At 45.3% G+C, this 21,391-nt stretch overlaps 1 protein-coding gene across 7 annotated transcripts; it reads left to right on the forward strand.

Moving 5' to 3' along the window:
• The first annotated feature begins 1,329 nt into the window (after positions 1–1,329).
• Positions 1,330–20,603, forward strand: Angel2 (angel homolog 2). 7 transcript variants are annotated; one of them, XM_060364920.1, is made up of 10 exons: positions 5,001–5,140; positions 5,953–5,998; positions 7,163–7,412; positions 9,755–10,011; positions 11,381–11,450; positions 13,077–13,498; positions 14,335–14,461; positions 14,851–14,908; positions 16,796–16,959; positions 18,045–20,603. In XM_060364920.1, the coding sequence occupies exons 3-10, from the start codon at positions 7,406–7,408 to the stop codon at positions 18,194–18,196; spliced, it is 1,257 nt and encodes a 418-aa protein (XP_060220903.1). In that variant the 5' UTR covers positions 5,001–5,140; positions 5,953–5,998; positions 7,163–7,405; the 3' UTR covers positions 18,197–20,603. The 7 variants fall into 7 exon arrangements, with proteins under 7 accessions (XP_021506713.1, XP_021506716.1, XP_021506714.1 ...); XM_021651038.2 differs by lacking the exons at positions 5,953–5,998; positions 7,163–7,412 and adding an exon at positions 1,330–1,572 and having other exon boundaries at positions 4,815–5,140; XM_021651041.2 differs by lacking the exons at positions 5,953–5,998; positions 7,163–7,412 and adding an exon at positions 1,612–1,672 and having other exon boundaries at positions 4,815–5,140.
• Positions 20,604–21,391: the final 788 nt, after the last annotated feature.

Consider the following 21,391-nt stretch of genomic DNA (forward strand, 5'->3'; position numbering starts at 1 on the left):
GATTCTACCAGAGGTCTCCCTAGGAAAGCACTGAGTTCATTGAGCTTACTTATGGGACCACTGATCCAGCAAGTTACCCAGCACAGATGAGAGCTTCCTGGTGGCCCATAGATGTAGCTGCCTTCCCTAGTCTCTCTGGCCTACATACACTAGCCTCGCCCTGAGGCAGAGAGTCAGCAAGCACAGCTATGATGATCCTTTGCAAGCAGGCTCAGCTGAACTCACAAAGATGGTGGCTGTTTGGTTCAGATGATAGTGCTGCACTCCATTACCAGAAACTGCGGGGGATGTTCCTGTGCACTGTGTGTTCAGGCTGGTTTCTGTACCCAGAGATCTGGCTGCAGTCCAGACGTTGTTGGCATTGCCATTGCACTGAAGCATCTCTTGTCTCAGCGTTGTGTAAAAACTATTCTCCGTCACTTCTGATTGGTTAATAAAGAGCTGGGCTGGAGAGTTAAGGTGGGACTTCCTATCTCAATGATGGGTCCCAGGTGGAGAGCAGAGAGCCACCATGAGAAGGTCACCATGAGGACACAGATGAAGAAGGAACAGCCAAGGCGAGGCTAAGATGGCAGCTAACAGGCCATGTGGCTGGGAAGTAGGCCAGACCAGCATAGTCACGTTAGAATAACTGCCCAATTATAGTGCTTGAAGCTTAGTAATAAATATTATAGGTCATTCTGTCATTATTTGGGAGCTGGGCAGGCATAGAAAGCCATTAATTTTACAAAAAACAAACAAAAAATGGGTGGGGTTGGTTGAAGGGCCTCTAAATTGCTGAGCACAGGTTGATCACTGGAGGGGCCAAGAGAGTATGTAGAAGCCACTATTCCCATATTGAACAAGGAATCAATCTTTGAATAAAAGCCCAGATTGCAGATCAGAATACATGTAATTTCATATGAACAACCTTTATTTTGACACAGGGCCTCACTATGTAGACCAAACTGTTTTTGAATTCACAGGATCTGCCTGTCTCTGCCTCTCAAGGGATGGGATTAAAAGCATGCACCACTATGTCCAGCTTAGACTACACATACATATGTATGTATAGAAAGATATGCATATTTATATGTTCATATATATGTATGTACACACACAAACTGCCTGAGGTCCGCAGTTCTACGGGAACCCACAGAAGAGAATTCCCTTAACGTGGATATCTGCCTTTTGAATCTACTCAAGCACGTAAAAACACGCTGGGTCGCACTCAGCGCCTGCTTATAGGTCTCCGGCGCTCGCTTTGCTCCGCTTTAAGACGAGGCCAGGAGTTTGCCCTTCTCGGAAACGGCATCCCGCGCACGCTCTGCGCATGCTCGGGGGTCGCGCCGCTAGAGGAATTGCCTCAGAAGGCAAGATGGAGACTCAGCCTGCAGCGAGACGCTCCTCCCAGCATTCCTAGCGGCCGGCCCGAAGCCGAGGCGGAGGGATGGTGATCTGGCGGGGCCCGGCGAGTTGCCGGGGCTGAAGCGCAGCCACGGGCCTGGTCGTCGGGCGCTCGCAGAGAGCCGAGATGGAGACGTGGCGCTGTGTGAGGAGGGGCTACGGCCGCTGCGTGGCGGGGCGCGGCCGGTCAGTCGCGCTCGGCGGCGGGGGAAGGGGCGGGGCGGGCCGGGGGCAGGCGGAGGAAGAGGGTCGGCGGCGGGGACGCGCCTGGCGGCGCCGGGGAGAGGTAACGCGCGGGCGGCGGGCCTGCCGGGCGGGCGGCGGCCTCCGGGGCCGGCTGGCCTCGCGCGGCCTCCACGCTCGCCGCCGCCCGCGCGGGCCCGGCCTGGAGGGAGGCTGCGCGCCCCGGGGTGGCTGGGCCCGCGTCCTCGGCGCGCAGACTTGGGTCACGCGGAGGCCAGCTTCACCGCCACCCACGCTTTCGCTCTGTCCTGGAGGGCTTTCCTAACATTCATCCACTGGGAGCCCGGGGTGACGGCTCACGCCTGTCATCTCCACACGCAGGAGGCTGAGGCAGGAGGATAGCCACGAATTGGAGGCTGGCGTGGATTACACAGCGAGACTCCGCCTCCAAAAATAAAAAATAACTCCTTGAAATTTTAAAGCGCCACAGTCCATGCTGTCTGTAATCTTGTCGCTCCAAAGAGTATCCACCGAATCTTAGGTTTGATGTACTGATTGTTTTTCTCTAATAAATTTTAAGATTTGAAACCGTCGCTGTACCACGCGTGGGAAATAACACAGTATCCTTACATAAGCCGTTCGGATCTGCTAACTCCATGCCTGGTTCCTATGGTATTTCAGTTCAACAGTGTTTTCTGAGTACCAGCTGTGTGCCTGGCATCGTGCGTGGTGGCCCTGGTGAGACTGGGCTTCCAGCGCATACAGAGGTTGTAGCCCTCAAGAGCTCACTGTCTTACCAGGAAAAGATAGTGGGATAAATAGCTGCCAACCCAAAGAATTAAAGTCACACTGCAGGTTGCAGTAAAGAAACAATATCAAGACAGAAAATATGCAGCCCTAACACGGGAGGCGGAGGCAGAACGTATGGAGTCCACGACCAGCCCATACTGTGTAGTACTCCGGCTCAAAACATTTATTGTTTGGTTTTGTTTTTGCTTAGGGCAAGGTTTCTCTGTGTAGCCCTGGCTGTCCTGGAACTCATTCTGTAGATCAGGCTGGCCTTGAACTCAAGAAATCTGCCTGCCTCTGGCTTCTGGGTGCTGGGATTAAAGGTGTGTGCCGCCTCATTTTTTTTTTTTTTTTAATTTTAAAAATAAAAAGATCCAAGTGCTGAAATCCCTTTGGATGACTTTCAGAGTCAATTGCAAGATCTAGTGCCCATGTTGTTCCCTTAGACTTTGCAATCAGTTGGTTTAGAGAGCAATTTGAGACTAAATTTCAAGTATATAATAAGAGCTAAATCTTTTCAAATGAAGATGGCAGGTAATGAGGAAATGCCACTTAAGCATACTCGCATTGGTGGCAGTTGCTGTTGACACGCAGGACATGGAGTCCTCGGAACCCTAATGTTTTGCAGATAATGCAATGCAGTGAGGACTCAGTGCTTTTTGAGAACTTGAGAGCAGCGTGGCTCTTAAATAAAAGCTTGGGGAACTGGGAAGGTGGCTCAGTTATAAAAGGAACTTTATTTTCCTGAGGTAATTGCTGTCTCCGAGCCTTACTGCCTCTGTCTGCCAACCTGGGCCTAGTCCTGGAAGCTTCTAACCTCTGTACAATCTAGCCTTGGCCTAGAATGTTTTCAGCCTCTGAGACTTACTGATTAAAAAGCTCACCCTTTGTTGTTCTTACTGAGCGCTGGGCAGGCTGGTTCAACTCAGCTGTTCTGGCTCAAACTCCTCTCCCAGCCTCTGAATTGATCTGTTTGACCTCAAGGTAACTCCAGCAATCTGTTCTAATCTCCTGGTTCCTTCTCGTTCTCTGGATCTTCACCTGAGTCTAGCTTCTGAGTCCAACTTGTTCTCTCTCTCTGCCGCCTGTCTCTCTATTACTGTCCTCTAAACCTGCCGTGTGTGTGTCTCTCTCTCTCCGCTTTACCACTTAAGTAGCTTTCCTTTCCTGTCGATTCTCATGAAAGTTGGGCATATCCTATTCTATCAAATCTTTCTCTGATTCGTCAGTTTTTCTGCCACTCAGTTAGACATCACTTTCAAACATGGGTGTGTCTACTAACTAAATTTACCTTCATTGTCTGGGGTTAAAGGTGAGTACCATCACACCTGGACCTTAGCTTTCTTTACCCGAAACTTGCTCTTTACCAAGCTGGCCTTGAACTGAGATATGCCTGCCTGTGTCTCCAGCTGGATCACACAGACCTAGAAGGTCTTTGGATGTGATCTCTTGCCAAGCCAGCCATGTTCTGAGTTGACACCCTCTGCCCTCACTTGGTTAAGGCTTCTGTTCAAGCACAAGGACCCCAGTTGGAATCTCCAGCACCCATCTTAAAGGTGGAAATGGTGCGTCATTTATAACCACAGTGTTTGGGAGGCAGGAAGAGAAGTATCCCAGAGCTGACCTGCTAGTCTAGACAATTCAGTTGTTGGAGCTCCCAAGTTCAGGGAGAGTTCTTGTCTCAAAAGAGAAGCTTGGGAACAGAGGACACCCACCAGAAGCCTCTGGTACTCAGCGCATGCCCTTGCAAGCACAGGAAACAATAATCTTGGTAAAGCTGCTGCAGTGATTCAGTAGTGTCAGTAGTTGCAGTATATATGGAGTCCTGTGAATAATCCCTATACTCTTTTAATTTCCCCAGGAGGCCATATGCGTAAGAATGAGGAAGATGGGAAGGCATGTTGCCCACCCATTGGTTAGTAAGGGAAGTAGCTCTGTCAGGTAAAACCCTTTGACAGATTTTTGTTTTTACCTTTACCAGTGTTTGGGAAGAATTTAACTTTCATATAAAAATATATTTCAAAATATGTTTTTACTCTAAACTCAAGTTGGAAAGAGACACACTTTTTCTTACATTCTAATGTGTGGGTCATATTTAACTGTTAGGTTTGCTGTGGGTTTTAGTTTTCTGTTGAGTTTTTGGAGCCAGAAATCTATCCTGCATTCTAGTTTGTTGTTTGTTAACCTCTCAGTTGGATTGTGGACTGACTTTTTGGGGTTATATGGTGTCGTGGGAGCCTAAGTGGTCTTTTCCTGAATATTGTCCATAGCTGTTTAGGGGAGAACATTGAGGTATTGATGCTGATAGTTAAATGTGGGGACTTTCCCTTTTTTCTTCACATATGGAAGTAAATCTAAATACGAGATGACATCTCACCTAGAGAAATAGATTTGTATTTTCTGAACTACAGCTGAACAAAAAGTGATACCTCAGGGAGTGTCTTTATTTCTTCTAGGTACTCCATGTTTTCCTATCCCCTGAAGAGTTTGGGGCAAGACTGGACCACACCACGGGCGGAACTGCAGAGGTATTGCTGGAACAGACACATTTCCGGTTGTCTGAGGTGGCCAGGACATTACTCACGTGCACCTTACCCATACTTCAGTAGCAGGCAGTTCTCACTGAACTGTAGAGCACCCCTTCTGTTTGACTCTGGAACTCCCTTTCAGTACTATAATTGGAGATCTGACCATCTGAGCAACACAGCCTTCATCCATCTCTCTAGTCACGTCATGAATTCTGACAGAGATGAGCCCTCATCTAAAAGAAGAAAACACCAAGGTAAAGGAGATGTTTGTCTTGATAAAGGAATAGACACACATGATAGGCCAAGTTGAAGCCATCCTTGCTAATCCTAAAGCCATCCTCCATGTTTTAGAAATGTTAGTGTGTACTCTTAGCCAATGGCTGCTCTGTGTGAGGGATGGTGGCTTCATTTTCAATTAATCATGTTTCCTTCTATTAGAGTAGAGAAGGACTGTAAGTAGACTGTATAGCAGACCTATATCGTCTATATAGTACTTACGTAAGTAGACATCTCAGACTACATAAGTATATATAAGATTATATAGTTTATGTGAGTACGTAAGCAGACCATAGAAGACTATGAAAGTAGAAATGCTTGGTTAAGGCTGTAGAGAACGGAAGTAGATAACAGTTTAAGAATAGTGTTGTGGCGGTGCTCTTTGAACAGAGGCTTAGAGATTGGCAGTGGAGGTCTCCAATCTAAAAAAATGTTTTTAATTTAATTTGTATTTTCATTTTAATAATATCTTTAGAAATATAATTTAAAAAGATTATTTTATTAGGGACAATTATAAATAAAATGTTACAGGATGAGATTTTAGCTTGTTAAATCTGTATTTCCCAAGTTAGAGTCTGAATATCTTACATGTATATTTTTTCAGTGCGAGGGACTGAGTCCAGCACCTCGTGCTTGTTCTGCCAGGGAGCGGCACACTTGGTCCTGGTGTGACTCCTTGAGAGTCACAATTACTACCTTTTAGAAAGGGAACCATATCTTAGTCAGCTCTGTGGAAGTCTTACAAAATATGTTGATTCCGTCAACTTTCTCGTGCTGTTTTTACTTGTAGACAACCCATGTACTCCCACCCCACTGTAATCCCAGTGTATGATGAGGTAGGTAAAGAATTCGGGACCGCCTTTCTTCCTGACTCAGTGTTCACGAGGGTGCTGGAGAGGGAACTGCGTGGGGGTTGATGCGCAGGAGCCGAAGTGGAAGAGCTTGTGTGAGCTCCAGCATCATTAGTGCTCAGGCTCCTTGTGCTCATGAGCTTCTGTATCCTTAGTGCTCAGGCTCCTGGTCACTGTTGCCAGACTTTCTCTGGAAGATTCACCTGGGTACCAAGGCAGAAATTATTGCTACAGTTACAGAGTGCTAGTTTGAATAAACAAACACAAGTAAGTGGAAACCAAGTCCTTGGCCATAAAAACCTGTGGCGTAATATGGAACAGTAGCGTACAGAGGTGAGTATTCCTATGAGACATTGAAGTCAGGGCTTCGTAGGACCCAGCTGTTTCCACTTCTGTGTTTGCTCTTCATCAGGCAGCCATTTGGTACTTCCTGCTCTCTCAGGTGGAGTTTTGACGTGCAGCATAAGCATGGTAAACTTTAGGAAGCACTCCTTGCCCTCACGTGTGCTCTGCCACTGTGGCAGGAACTTGGAGACATCACGTACACTCTGTTCTTGGTTTCCTAGTGTAACAAAAACACCTACTTTGGGGGTGTTGGAGAGATGGCTCAGAGGTTAGGAGCACTGACCGCTCTTCCAGATGACCTGGGTTCAATTCCCAGCAACCACATGGCAGCTCACAGTTGTCTGTAACTCCAAGATCTGACACCCACAGATATACATGCAGGCAAAGCACCAATGCTCATAAAATAAAAGTAAATTATTAAAAAAAAAAAAAACCACCTACTTTGAATGTCTGTTAAAGATAAAACAAAACAAGAGGGCTGGAGAGATGGCTCAGAGGTGAAGAGCACTGACTGTTCTTCCAAAGGTCCTGGGTTCAATTCCCAGCAACCACATTATGGCTCATAACCATCCACAATGAGATCTGGTGCCCTCTTCTGGCCTGCTGGCACACATGCAAGCAGAATGCTGTATACATAATAAATAAATAAATCTTTAAAAAAAACAAAAAAGATTTGTCTACATGTGTAACACACTATTGGCTTCATGGTGGCTATAAACTGTGGTGGTGGTATGTTCCGGGGTAATTGCAGTTACATCCTGATAATCTGATTGCTACCTGACTTTATCTGTCCGTTCTTCCTAGGTGTTGAGAATAAGGAAAAGGCTCTCCGTTAAGCCATATATGTGACTTCCGATATTTCACTAATACTTTTCAGTCAAGAGAACAGCATTACTAATTTGCCTATCACTTTAAAGTGGTATTTGAAGGAATTTTGTGGCACAATTATGACTTTTTAATTAGGCACCCCAAAACCTGCTCAGGCCTATTGCTTACTTTCTTTGATTCATCTCTCTTCTCTGCTGTGATCACCTTGTTCCTCCTGACATGGAAGGTATATAAGATTTTGCAGTGTGAATTTATGTTGTAAAGTGTGTGATGGCAGAGACTGTTGGCTGTGTCTGTGGTTTGAGATTGTCCTCCATGGAACCCAGCACGTGCGCACACTTGTACCTGGCCAGTAAAAACAGATGTGGTCAGATGGGCTGTGTGTTTTCCCCTCAGCAGAGATTTAGTGTCCTTATGAAAAGCAACCCCAAAGGGCTCCACAGCTGTACAAGTTTGAAAGCCACCATATTAATCAGGTAATCCTCTGGTCCTAGTTATTTAAGAAGTACAGTTCCAGAGTTGTTTCCAGAACATACAGTTGTGATTACATGCCACTCTATGTACATATCAAGGAGCTGCAATGAGTGTTCTAGACCTCCACTTTTATAGTTGACTGTGGCAGTGGCAGAGGGTGGTACTGTGGTGTGGGTGAAAGTCCACACATTGCATGATGGAGCCCTTCCATCTTGTTCATAGGAAGACTTCAGTGTGTGACTAAACCATCATGGGACGGCCTTTGTTGGTGAATGGGGTTCAGTGGCTGTCAGTACCGCTCTGTGCAGCTCTGTAAACCTGTGGGATGGAGTTCTCAGTTTCAGTGCAGGATAGGGAAAGCCTAACTCATTCTGCTCACCTGGGGAGGGACTGCTCGGGACAGGATTCGGTCTCGCCCTTCCCTTAGCACCTTCACACCATTGGCTCCTTTGCCTGCTCCGGCCCTCACTAATCCCAACTATCTTCTGTCAGGTCAGCATGTCTAGTCCTTCCATGTAGCAGGTAGGTGCTTAGATCCTGAGGGAGGTAATCTGGGAGAGCTGTCTCACCACCACCCATGCTGGTGCAGCTGTGCTTTGATTATGAGTAACTACAAGCTGGGGCGTGCTCCCTTTTCACTCTGCATACAACTGTACTGTTTCAGTCTATTTCCTTTTCACTTTGTTTTGTTTTGTTTTGTTTTGTTTTTGGAGACAGGGACTCACCTTGTAGCCCAGGCTGGGCTCAAACTCTTGGCAATCCTCCTGCCTCACCCTCCTCAGTTCTGGGATTGCAGAGATAAGCCTCATGTCCAGGCAACTTTAATTAGAATTTCAGGCATTGTAACATGGTGCAATGAAAACCTGATGAGGAGAGAGGAAGACAGTCTGAGACTGAAGGCTGCCTAGACCCTCAGGACACTTGGCTCCCCATCTCCACATCTGTTCTCTTCTGCTAGGTTCTCTCTTCTTTGTTGAGTTCGTAGGTTAACTAAATGTTCCTTCTCTTCTCATGGCTTCCATGACATTAAGCATATTCTCACAAACGTGACACAATAAGACACAAGATCAAAGGTGAACCATGCACTTGCTATTTTTTTCTGGCAGTAAGCATTGAACCAACTTGCCAGATAAGTGCTTGACCACTAAGTTTGTTATTACCAGCCCTTGTTTTGGGGGTGTTTGTTTAATTTCACTACGGGTAGGCCAGGCTAATCCTGAACTTCAGCCTTCTACTTCAGTTTCCCAAGTGCTGGGATTATAGGCATGTCCACCAGGCCTGGCTACGAGTATGTATGTATTCTCATGTGTATATACACACATATATGTGCAAACATGCACCAGTGGGAGCTGATAATTTCTCAGTGGAGGAGCATCTTTACAGAATCTCCTATTTTTCTATCCATTTTCACTGCTTTTTCGAAGAACGGTTTGTCTGTGGGTAGCATGATGTGTGGTGCATTCCCAGTGGTTGTGTGCAGGGTTCATTACCCGGTGGTTGCTGTTTGTCTAGAGCATTCTGCCATGTCTTGTCGACGTTTGTTGTGGTATACCTATACCACAAGGCCCATTTTATAACCTATAATCTCTAATGCTTCATCTTGTTCATCCTGTCTGCACTTGCCCACCTTTAGCTTTTAGACCCTGAACACTGTCCCCGCCTGTTGTCATTCTCTGCCACCCTCCATGCATGTGTAAACCAGAACTCTGAGGTAATGATCTGAAGTAACTGGGGAATGAAATGTGCTGGGAAATCCTCTCTGGAAAGCCAGCTCCAGCGGAGGCTCTCCTTGCATTAAAGAACGTGCTAAGATGGCTGATGAAGTCTTAACCAAAGACAAATAGGAAAATGCAGCCACACACAGTCTTGCGTTTCCAGCCTTCAGAGAGATTTGGTAGCCGTCAGTCAGCACCTGGGCTGGCTGCCTTGGCAGCCCACGAAGATAGCTGTGACTGTCAGTGTTCTGCTGCTGTTTCCAAGGAAGAACATGTACCCAGCAGCTGTGGGCGTTTTCTGTAAGTGAGAAAGTACTTGTATATAGGAAATTATCTGCTCTTCTATGATTCTTATATTTTGTCCAATATATTTTAACAGGAACTATAAAAAGGAATTGGGAGTATTTATATGGCCATAATAAAGAAAAAACGAAGGACCTAGAAGACAAAGCTGCTCACTCCACGTGTGAGGACAGTGAAGAGAAGTTTGACTTCTCAGTGATGTCTTACAATATACTCTCCCAAGATTTGTTGGAGGACAACTCGCACCTCTACAGACATTGCCGGCGTCCAGTGTTACACTGGAGTTTTCGGTTTCCCAATATTCTCAAAGAAATCAAACATTTTGATGCAGATGTAAGTGTGTAAAGCAGTATTAGAGCTTTTCCTGCAAGGAAAGTATGGTTGAATGACTGTGTGTTTGAGAGCAATGCTTTGCCACGTGCTTTTGTGTAGGAGCCATTGTTGGCTGGGTATGGCTTCCTTCCTGTTGGTCAGTGATAGAAATAATCACCCAACTTTGCTGAAAGTTTTAAAATATTGGTCAACTTTGAGACTCAGACTGGAAGCATTTTAAATAAAAATGCTAAACTTGAGATTTCAGTAATTTGTGTAAAACCTGATTTAGATGATAAAATGAGAACATTTAAAGGATGCTAGTTGTTTTGTTTGTTTTGAGACAGGATCTCTGATAGCTTACACCGGCCTCATATTTAGTGTGTTGCCCATGATGACCTTGGACTCCTGGTTTTCCTGTCTCTACCTAACAAGTGCTGAGAGAGCAGGCATGTGCCACCATGCCCACCTAAAGAAACAGGGTTGTTTGTTTGTTTGTTTTTGAGGAGGGGAGTTGGGGATGCTGGGATAAAACCAGCCTCATAGGAAAGAATTCACAGGGCTGGAGAAAAGGTTAAGAGCACAGACTGTTCTTCCAGAGTACTTGAGTTCAATTCCCAACACCCACATGGTAGCTCACAACCATCTGTAACTCTACTTCCAAGGGATCTGACATCCTATTCTGGCCTTTATGGGCACTGCAGGGACATATTGCACAGAAATTCAAGCAAAAGCATTCATATGCATAAAATAAAATCTCAAAAAATATATTTTTAAAGAAAAGAAAGGACCTGAGCCATGATGACAAGTGTCTATAATCAGCACTTGGCTGAGGCAGAAGGACCACTCTGAGGTCAACGCTATTCTGAGTTATATAGTGATACTAAGGAAACAAAACAAAACAAACAAAAAACCCAAGCTTAAAAATGATGAACATGGGAATTCAGGACAGGTAGTCTCACATAAAAAGCACAGAAAGTTCTTTCAGGAACTAGAGCATTTTGAGTGATAAGATTGCTATCCCACATGAGTGCAGGCCATAGTGTTGGGAAGATCATAAGATCTTTGGAAACATACTTCTTGTGATAGAGAATACTTAAGAACAATAACTTTTTTTTTCCAAAAAAATAAAAGGGAAAGAAAGAGCAAGCAGGGCAGTGATGGCAAGTGACTTTAATCCTAGCACTTGAGTCAGAGGCTGGCTTTATCCCTGAGTTCAAAGCCAGCAGTTCCAGGACAGCCAGGGATGCATAGAGAAACACTGTCTTGAAAAATCAAAACAAAAAAAGAGTATTAATTCTAAAAAATAAGATTGATTTCTACTCTATCAAAGTTAAATAGAATTCATATTTGCATCTGTGTTTTAATGCAAGCCACTGTTTTCTTCTAGGTGCTCTGTCTACAGGAAGTTCAAGAAGATCATTATGGGACAGAGATCAGGCCAAGTCTGGAATCACTAGGTACAATGTAACCTTTATTTACATTAGCCAGGTTTATTCTTACAGAGTTATTAGTTATTGAAATAAAAGTTTTTAAAGAAAAACTGTATGACATATTTGGGAGTAACTTACTTAAAAAAAACTTGTTAAGATTATTTATTTATATATATATAAGTGTTGCCTGCATTCATGATGCCCATGGGGGTCTGAAAGAAGTGTCAGGTCTCCTGGAACTGGAATTAAAGATGGTTGTAAGCCACCACATGGGTGCTAGGAACCGAACCTGGGTCCTCTGGAAGCACAACGGGTGCTCTAAATCATTGAGCCATCTCCCAGCCCTGGGGATAACTTGGAGTTAGCTACAGGAAGTTGTGAGCCACCATGTGGGTGCTAGGACTAAAGCCAGGGCCTCTCAGGAACAGCCGGGGCTCTTAACTGTTGAGCCAGCCCCAGCCCCTTTGGGATAACTGCTAGTTTTGAAAGTGTGATAACTATTTCAAAATGTCAAACAAATACTGCAGCATTTCTGCTGGAAATTTCATGCTGATCTTAAAAGGGAAAGGTCTCCAGGAGTCACGCGGCCTCCACCCCTCTGTGGGCCTGTGCTGCAGGTAAGAGGCCAGGCCACTTACTTCAGCAGAAGGCTTTCTCATGGCTTCTAAAATCACGTTCTCTACAGGCAGGAGACATGAAAACCCTTCCTGAGTGATACTGACTCATTTAGCAGGTGTTTTCTGAGTGCTGCCTAGCCTGCCTTTACACCATTCTAGAAAGGAGAACAAAACTGGTCTCAGCAGCCAGCCTCCTTCCTTGCATAAGGGAGCTGCAAGGAATGCAGATGGAGAAGATTTGCATTTTAAGCCAGATGCTTAGACAAAGTAAAGTTTGAACAAAGACTAGGAGGAAGTGAAGGTCAAGCCATCCCCAGAGCATGCTCGTCAGCAGAGCTAGCGAGGGAAGGCTCTGATGCTGACATGGGTTCAGGCAGTATGGTCCACAGAGACTGTGGTGGGGAGGGAGGACAAAAAGACCAGACTAAAAAAGTGTGTGGCCTTGCTGCCCTTGTCATGACCGAGTTGGAAGGTTCAGTCTGCCAGTAAAGAAACCTGCTAGGCATACTGTTTCTGAGACAAAGTCTTCCTGTGTTATCCAGGTTTGTGCAAGCTCAAAATTCTCCTGCCCCTTTCAAATGCTTGCATTACACACATGTGAGACTGCTTCCTGCTGACACTACAAGGTGTGTGGCGTGGTGAGCCTTACTGTAACCCCAGCACTGGGGTGCTGAAGTTTTATTATCAGGAGTTCAGAGCCGCTTGGAGCTTTGAACAAGTCCAAGCATAGTCTGAGAACCATAAGTCCTGCCCCAGAATACCCATGGGCTGGGAATGCAGGTCCACGGCAGCATGCAGGCCTAGCGTGTGTGATCCCTAGCACCGCTACCACCATCGAAGGAGAGAAAGAGATATTACAGAATTTATTTTCTTCAGTGCTGACACTGAAGCACTTCTAGGCCCAGCTCTTTGCCTAAACTTTGGTTTTAACACATGCTAGCATCCTGTCTTAGAATGTGCTTTGTCAAACATTGCTTTAGAATATTAAGAGGAATATGTTTTGACATAGTCTCTTTTTAAAATTCCTTCCTTCCAGGTTATCACTGTGAATATAAGATGAAGACAGGAAGTAAACCTGATGGCTGTGCCATCTGCTTCAAACACTCCAAATTTTCACTCTTATCTGTGAACCCAGTGGAGTTCTGCCGCCGTGATATTCCTCTGTTGGACAGAGACAACATTGGATTAGTTTTACTCCTGCAGCCCAAAATCGCTCGTGCTGCCCCTCCCTCCATCTGTATAGCTAACACACATCTGCTGTACAACCCACGGCGAGGTGATATTAAGCTGACCCAGCTGGCAATGCTGCTGGCAGAGATTTCCAGTGTGGCCCATCAGAAAGATGGCAGCTTCTGTCCCATCATCATGTGTGGTGACTTTAATTCTGTTCCTGGTTCTCCACTCTATAGTTTCATAAAGGAAGGAAAACTGAATTATGAAGGACTTGCCATTGGAAAGGTAAGTACTCCCTTCTTCTGTTAGGAGGTGGGCTGCTCTGTCCATCAGGATGAGGGGTGGTCATCATCAGAGTGAGCATGCTTATTGCATGGCTGTGTGAGAACACGGGGCAAGCTGGCACCTCACTGTGCTGACGGGATGGTTCCCTGCAGTCACAAGCAGGTGGACTTATTCACTTGGTTTGGTTTCATCTTTTCCACTTACAAAAGCTTTCTGTGTGAAGGAATTAGCAGATAGAAAGGTGCTGAAGACAAAGATAACTCGAAAGTCCCTTTCACAAGGGCTGGGAGGATTCTGAATGCTGGACATGGGCTGGACAGTGATGTAAAATTCATTATGCAAGCCTTCCTTACATAATAAGGTCTTTCCTTGGGAAATGCTAAATACACTCATTCTCCAGCTTAGAGTTGTTTTTACTAGGCTTTCAATGATATTCCATGCTTTCCTCTGCTTGTTTGATAACATTTGGTTTCCAGTATATTTAACAAAGCCAGTCCTCCACCAACACAATTGTCAGGGGTAGTTTTAAATTTGGTTTAACCATTTACCATTGGATGCAGTGGAAACAATGTTACAGGCAGAAGACAGAGTAAGACAGTAGCAAGAAGCTATAGGTGTCTAGATGTTCAGATGAGGAACGCATGCATGGAAAGAACCTACAGTTCCATGTAAGTGCTTTGAACTGTGTTTGGACAGGAGTTTGTAATCAGAAGTAATCATGTATATGAAACAAAGGGTTTGCTTACCATTTCTGATCACCTTTTCCCTAAAACATAAAAAAATTAACACATAGTTAACGTCTATTCACTTAAGATGGCTGTTGAAATTCTGTGCAGGTATCTGGCCAGGAACAGTCTTCACGGGGACAAAGAATCTTATCTATTCCAATTTGGCCCCCAAACCTAGGCATCTCACAGAGCTGCGTGTATGAGCCACAGCAGGGTCCCAGAGTAGAGAAGACAGGTGAGCATCCGAGGGACATGTTGGCAGTCTGCTGGCTAACGAGCGGTCTTTCCTTTGAGGTCAGGAAGCTAAAACTTCAGCCTTTCAGTGTCTTGGGCATGAATGTTCATGTATATAAATATAAACTGCTTTTGCTTTCCTCTTTTGATGTCCTCCAAGTTTCCTTTTTAATGGTTAAATTCTGCTGTTATTCATGCACGAATAGCCTGCCTGCTGCCTTAGAGCTGTTTGTGCCCCTCCCGTGCTGTAGACCATCCGACAATGACTGTAGGGTCAAACATTTAACCAGACATACAGACACGAGTCTGACCCTAGAGAAGGCTATGCTACAGCAAGCCAGAACCACACTCGGTGCACGCTGGTTGATACGCTTCCCTCTGCTCTTTCAGACGGCGAGCTGACACAAGCCCAGCTGGAGAAAGCAGAGGTCCTCGAGCCAGCTGAAAAGTGAGTTCTGGATGGCCGCAGGCGACACCTCCTGACTTTAACTGAATGACGCAAAAACAATACCTTTCAGAAAACACTTGGTCCAGCTGAAGCTGGTGCTGCTCCACACTGCAGAGGCTGCTGGGTTTAGTACCCATGGATTCCAGGTGTGACTGCTGCCTTTTAGCTGTGAGAATCGGGCACCTCTGGACTTTCATGTTCCTGTGTGGATTGTGAGGATTCACAGAGCCAAAGCATGGAGATCAGTGTTTCATGCTTTGGCAGGGCAGCGTTTTCTATTAACTGAAACACTGATATTCTGAAGATAACTTGAAGGAGACTTGGTTGTGTGTCTTACTGTGCAGCTCAAGCTAGCTCCAGCTTCCCATAATGTGGGATTATGGGCATGCACCATCTTTTACATTTAGTGATGCTACAAATACAAGTCCTTAGACATAAAAAGGTGCCAAAAGTTGGAAAGTAGGATATTTTTAAGGAGTTACCTATGCTTTTTGACTTAGGAGCTTACGGAAATGAAGGGCTACATTTTGTTTTTTAAACTCATTTTTGTTTCATGTGCCTTGGCTTTTTGCCTGCATGGGTGTCTATGAGAGGGTGCCAGGTCCCCTGGAACCAGAGTTACAGATAGTTGTGAGCTGCAGTGTAGTGCTCAAAATTGAACCTAGGGCCCATGGAAGTGCAGCCAGTGCTCTTAACTCCTTAGTGTCCCGCCAGCCCCAAGGGCCATGTTTTTATTTGTCCCTCAGCACTTACAATGGTGTATAGAATTTAGTTTTTCTTTATAGCATAAATGGCTCTTAAAATTTAGACATGTTAGAGAATAAACCGTAACCCCTTTGTAATGTGGCATGCGTTTGCATTGGGGACATGAGCCTCTGGGAAGCTGTCCTGACAGATAGCACCAGCATGACAGGCCTGAGGCTTCTTTGCCAGCACAGGTCCTGCGGGTCCTGAATGGCCCTGCACACCATTGACCACTGAGAGCACCCTTAAAAACAACCAAGGCTGGGTAGTGGTGGTGCACACCTTTAATCCCAGCAGTAAGGAGGCTGAGGCAGGGGGATCTCCAAGTTCAAGGCCAGCCTGGTCTACAGACTGAGTTCCAGGACAGCCTGGGCTACACTGAGAAACCCTGCCTCAAAATAAAACAACACACACACACAAGACCAAGAAGTGCAAGCTGGTTTAGGATTATATGCTAATTTAAATGGAGCCTCTCAAACATAATTTTAAGTTCTGATTAGCATATTGATTCTTCAGCTTTTTACCCCATTTGTTGTCATCTGCTGGATTTCAGATCCATTCCTTTACATTCACTGCATGCAAAGGAGCCCTCACTTAGGATATGGTTCAGTTAAGTGGAACTTAGCTAGCTTATATTGTGGTCATAACATTCAAGAGATTGAGGAGGAATCATGAAAAGGAGGCTAGGCTGGGCTTTATAGTGATATTGAGGCTAGCCTGATCTACATAATGAAACTGTCAAAAATAAGAAACTCAGGCAAAGGGGCATAGGAGTAGAAGAGGAAGGGAGGATGGGATTGGAAGGGGGTGGGGGAGGAGGCTACAGCTAGGATACAAAGTGAATAAGCTGTAATTAATAAAAATAAAATAAAAATTAAAAAAAAAAGAAACCCAGGCATGATGGCTTACACATATACCAGTACTCAGGAGACTAAGACAGAAGTATTATCACAAAGTTGAGGTCAGCCTAAGCTAGACAGCCCACTCCAGCCTGGGCTAATGAAAGACATTGTATGAAAAAGAAAATCAAAAGACTAAACAGTGAAAAGTATCCTATCTTTGACTAGAAATGGCGTAAAAATGTAAGAGGAGAAATGTTTTCCTGTGCAAACTGATGGGTCCTAAGGCCTTTTCTCTTCACAGAGTGTCCTCACACCTGCAGCACCACTTCAGCTTGTCGTCTGTGTATTCACATTACTCTCCTGACACTGGAGTTCCAGAGGTGACCACCTGCCACTCCCGGAGCGCCATAACTGTGGACTATATTTTCTACTCTGCGAAAAAGGATGGCACTGCTGGGGGCCGAGGTAAGAAGCACGTGACCCCCACCTGCCAGAGGACGGGATCTGGCTGCGCTCAGCACAAGGGCAGGGCTCTGGGTAGAGGTTGGATGGGTAAATTGCTAATGTAACTGCGCAAGTCTTGGCTGCCTGCAAAGAACAGGGCAGCGAGGGGCCTCAAGCAGGGTCTTAAGAATCACAGCCTCAGTTGGCCCTTCAGTGCCAATCAGAATCTAGGTTCTAGGCTACCATCAGCTCTTCACCATAAATCCTGTCTTCCCACGGAGCCGCTGCGTGGATGAAGTCACCGCAGCTCTGGGATGGAGCAGCTTAGAAAGTCAGGCTGCCTTTGCAGCATGGCCGGTGCATACTGCCTACAGCAGACGTGGGGTGTGCCAACCAGAGGGAGAGCTCTCTGGGGCTGTTTTCAGAAACAAAAGTGGGCAGTGCATTCCTCGTTACAGCTCAAGAAATCAGGTTGCATAAGCCAACCGAAGAATTGAAAACAGGAAACATTGAGAGAGTTGAAAGATCTAAAAATACTCAGAAAATATCTGGAATCCTAGACAGGGCAGACTCCCCACCTTTCAACTCCTTTTCTGATGCAAAGTTCTCAGTTCCCTTAGGAGACCCAGCTGTGTCGCTGAGCCAACTGCGCAGCATGTCCTCCCCTGTGGGTCAGGAGGTCGGGAAGTTGCTGTGCCTGCCGAGGGCACTAGGTGGCAGGAGAGCGGCAGCTATTGGCACCTCTGTTTTCCTGCTGGGTGAAGAATGACCCTGCTTAAACCGTGCCACTTTATCCTGCAGTCCCCTTGCCAGCCCTGCCAGGCTCAGCTCTGTGCAGTGAGAATGGGCCGGTGGACCCTTCTTGGCTGGTTGTCAGTCTCAAATTGCTAACAGTTTATGTGACATTTATCTTGTATAAATTGAGATAGAAAAAAAATATCTGGCATAAATAACATGAAGCTACTGTTTAAGGGTTATTAGTTATAACTTCACAAACTTTGTACTCTTAAAAACTTTCATATTGGTTTTCTGGTGGGCTTCAGATTCTGTTTCACTGTTTTAAAACATTGTTTAATGACAGTTTTACTGTATGCTTCTTTAACTAGGAGCTGAAGTTGCTTTGGTTGGTGGCTTGAAACTTCTAGCTAGACTGTCACTTCTTACAGAACAAGACCTGTGGACTGTGAATGGCCTTCCCAATGAGCACAACTCCTCAGATCACCTGCCTTTACTGGCCAAGTTCAGGCTTGAGCTCTGACAGTAGCTGTTACTGTCTGTACTCTTTTCAAAGGCTGGAAAGATATTAATGGTTTGCATGCTGTTCAATTTTGTGCTGTGAGGTTCTGAATTTCTCTTATATGCTTGAAACAGATTGGAAGAAACAAGTTTATAACAGTTTTTTACTGAAATATTTTTGTGATAACTGATGTCTAAACACTTTATTATAAAGAGGTGTAAATGACTTCTGAGTCCTGGTAAAGTTGACAGCATTTTTAAAATGTGCTTCACTTCCTTGGTCCTGCAGATAGGAATTCAGTGCTTTTCTGTATATCTGGTGGTCCTGCCAGGACTTGTAAAGCTCAGGTTGTTGCCTTTTCTGGAGGCCTGATTTCCCTAGGAGAAGCCTATGCTAGCTGAGAGCTGGCGGGTTCTTAGAAGTCCCTGGGTCACTCATCTACAGCGTTCACCCACAGTAGCTTCTGGAGAGGCTGGAAAATGCTCTTGAGTTGTAGAGAGTACTTGGCCCACTTCCCTGCCATCCTGAGCGATGGGGTATACCTACACTTTGTTAAGAGTTGAGAAGAGAGAGCTAGGCTGTTAGCCACGTATGGTGGCACATACCTGTAACCTTAGTACTTGGAATGTGGAGGCAGGAAGAATAGCTCTTAAAAAGACAACAAAAAAGAGGCAATGTTCTTTATGTAAGTCCACTCCTGCACTGGACAGGGGTTGCCCCAAGGAAAGCAGATGAGCCATGTGTGACCACGAGCGCCTTTAATTCCAGCACCTGGGAGACAGAGGCAGGAGGATCACTGTATATTCCAGGCTAGCCAGGGCTACACAGCAAGACCCTGTCTCAAAGACAGAGAAAAAGGAAGCAGACCCCAAGTTATACCTCTATCCCCCTGCACTTTCCTGTTTAGTGACAAGTAGAAAGCCCTTGGGTCAGGAGTGACATTTTGTTGAGCCAATTTTGTATAAATTAGAAAAATGGTCTTTGGAAGGAAGTGGCAGCTCCACAGCTATTTGCCTCCAACGTGCACAGAACCAGAGCGAGAGAGGTGTGGCTTAGACCTGGGAGCCCACACTCCACGCTCTTTGCAACCAATGAACTATTGGCTGCCGTGCTGGGCGTCCTGGTGCCGTGGTGCAGTGGTGCAACGTGGCACTGCACTGTCCCTGAAGCTCACAGCTGCCGAGCCGTGCCAGCCCTGCACAAGAGTGGGTAAGAGAACTTTAAATGGAAGTAGAAATTTCCTCTGCTTTTTAAGGTAGTAAATCAGATTTCAGGCATTTTTACTAAGTCATTACTGTGCAGTAAATCACAAATGTTTTCTACAGTGAGTTTTATTAGTAGAGTTTAGACGTTAAGTTTTTGCAGTTTACCTTTTTAACTCATTTATGACAATTATTTTAAGCCTACTGGATGACTGCCTCAGAAGGTGTGCAGATGGTAAAGGTGTGCCCAGTGAAAACTGCAGTGAGCAAACTCTCTCACTTTGGCTTTTGTGAAGAGTGTTAACTGTAGTGCCAGGATGCCCAGTTTTAATAGTACTTTGTGGAGTGTAAAGGGTCCTGGGTAGAAGACATAATTATCAAATTTCAGTGGTAATTGTCCCTATTTAATATGGGGAGTTTTTGAGTGAATCCTATAAACATCATTGCTGGCAAACTAACATTCCTGAAAACCTCTGTAAAGTTTTTATATCCTGATGAATATTTTGTGAATTGAGGCCCATTTCATGTATGCACTTTGATACAGTTAATGTGTAAATTGCTGTTGGCTTATCAATATTGTGGCCACAGGACACTTCTCACGAGCTTTTAAAGCTCCAATAAAATGATCTATTTTCTCTACTATTCTTGACAGAAGGGCTGGCAGCTCCTCTGGGCTTGTGTTGATCTGCCAAGCACAAGTTGATCTGGCTGACAGCAGAAGTCATATCTCGGTCTCAAGTGTGTGCTACCCATGTGCCTGGTGTGTGTGTGCGTGCTTGGGAGTGTACGTGTGTTTGCACATGTGTGTCTAGAGGCCAGAGGTGAGCCTTGGTATTATTCCTCGGGAGCCACCCATCTTTTATTTTAAGACAGGGTCTCGCTGGCCTAGACTATGCCAAAGTAGAATAAGCTGGCAAGCCAGCAAGGCCCACAGGTCCTCCTGTCTGCCTCCCTCACATCTTCTCATGTGGGTCCTGGGGATCACACTCGGGTCTTCTCACTGAGCCATCTCTCAGCCTCCTGCTGGCCAAGTCTGAAATGCAGAGGGAACTATAAAGTGACATTATAGTTTCTACTGCCCCTTTTGCCATTAAGACAATAGATGTGCTGGAAATGTGTCTTTCAGGATTTAGTCTGCTAGCTTTTAATCTTTTCTTCTTAAGTTATACAGCATCGAGTCCTTTGTACTGTGTGCCTGTAAGCTGTAATAAAGTAATTTTTGCACATTTGTGTTGGGCTTGTATTAAGTGTGCTGAGCTGTAGGGGCTGGCCTGTCACTATTGCATTACCTTTTCTGCCTTTTTCAGTTGACACACACTAAAACAGAGTAATATCTAACAGAATCTGAAAGAAACGAAGTAAGTTCACTAAGACAAATCAGCAGCAGAGCACCTCAGTCCTTCAGTCTCCAGAATGGCTTTATTACACTTCCATGCTGTGCACAAACACGCGATGAGAGAAATGCGAGCCTGAAGCATGCTCTCCTGGCAGTCTAGAATTCTGGCAGTCTGTAGAATGCTCCAAGTCTTCATGTAATTAGAAAAATACCCACTAAAACAGTCACGGTTTTTCTGAAATATTTTTTAAAAATGTATTGACCAGAACAAAGTCTAAGAGAATAAACAAGAATCTGAATTGAATGTCAAAAAAACTGTACAAGGTTGTACATCAAAGTCTAGCAGACGAAAGCCTTGTTTGGTGAGCTGCAGGGCGCAGAGGCTTCCCTGGGTTTACCGCGGTCTGCCGAGGAAACCCTCAAAAATCTCCGACTCAGGGAAAGGGACACACCCATGGTCGTCGTGCATAGAAAACACCTGGGTCACCTTTCACAGTCAACAGTGGTCATCGTGAGACTTGTCATAGTTTTCTTCTCAACCACAGGCAGGCTGAAAGGCCAGTTTGGAGAGGCAAAACATGCTGGGCTCATCTTTGCCATGGTGTTTGTTAAACAATTGCATTAGGTTTTGCTGTTTCAGGTTTCCTTCTGTTTTTAGAAGTCAGTGTAACTACGGGC

The sequence above is a fragment of the Meriones unguiculatus genome, chromosome 11, assembly GCF_030254825.1.
Source record: "Meriones unguiculatus strain TT.TT164.6M chromosome 11, Bangor_MerUng_6.1, whole genome shotgun sequence".
NCBI lineage: Eukaryota > Metazoa > Chordata > Mammalia > Rodentia > Muridae > Meriones > Meriones unguiculatus.

Bases quoted from the DNA above. Each gene is read 5' to 3' on its own strand.
- Angel2 (XM_021651038.2), top strand. From the start codon at position 1,514: ATGGAGACGTGGCGCTGTGTGAGGAGGGGCTACGGCCGCTGCGTGGCG. The intron at 13,499-14,334 runs GTAAGTACTCCC...AATTCTGTGCAG, and splicing joins AAGGACTTGCCATTGGAAAG to GTATCTGGCCAGGAACAGTC. The intron at 14,909-16,795 runs GTGAGTTCTGGA...TTCTCTTCACAG, and splicing joins GTCCTCGAGCCAGCTGAAAA to AGTGTCCTCACACCTGCAGC.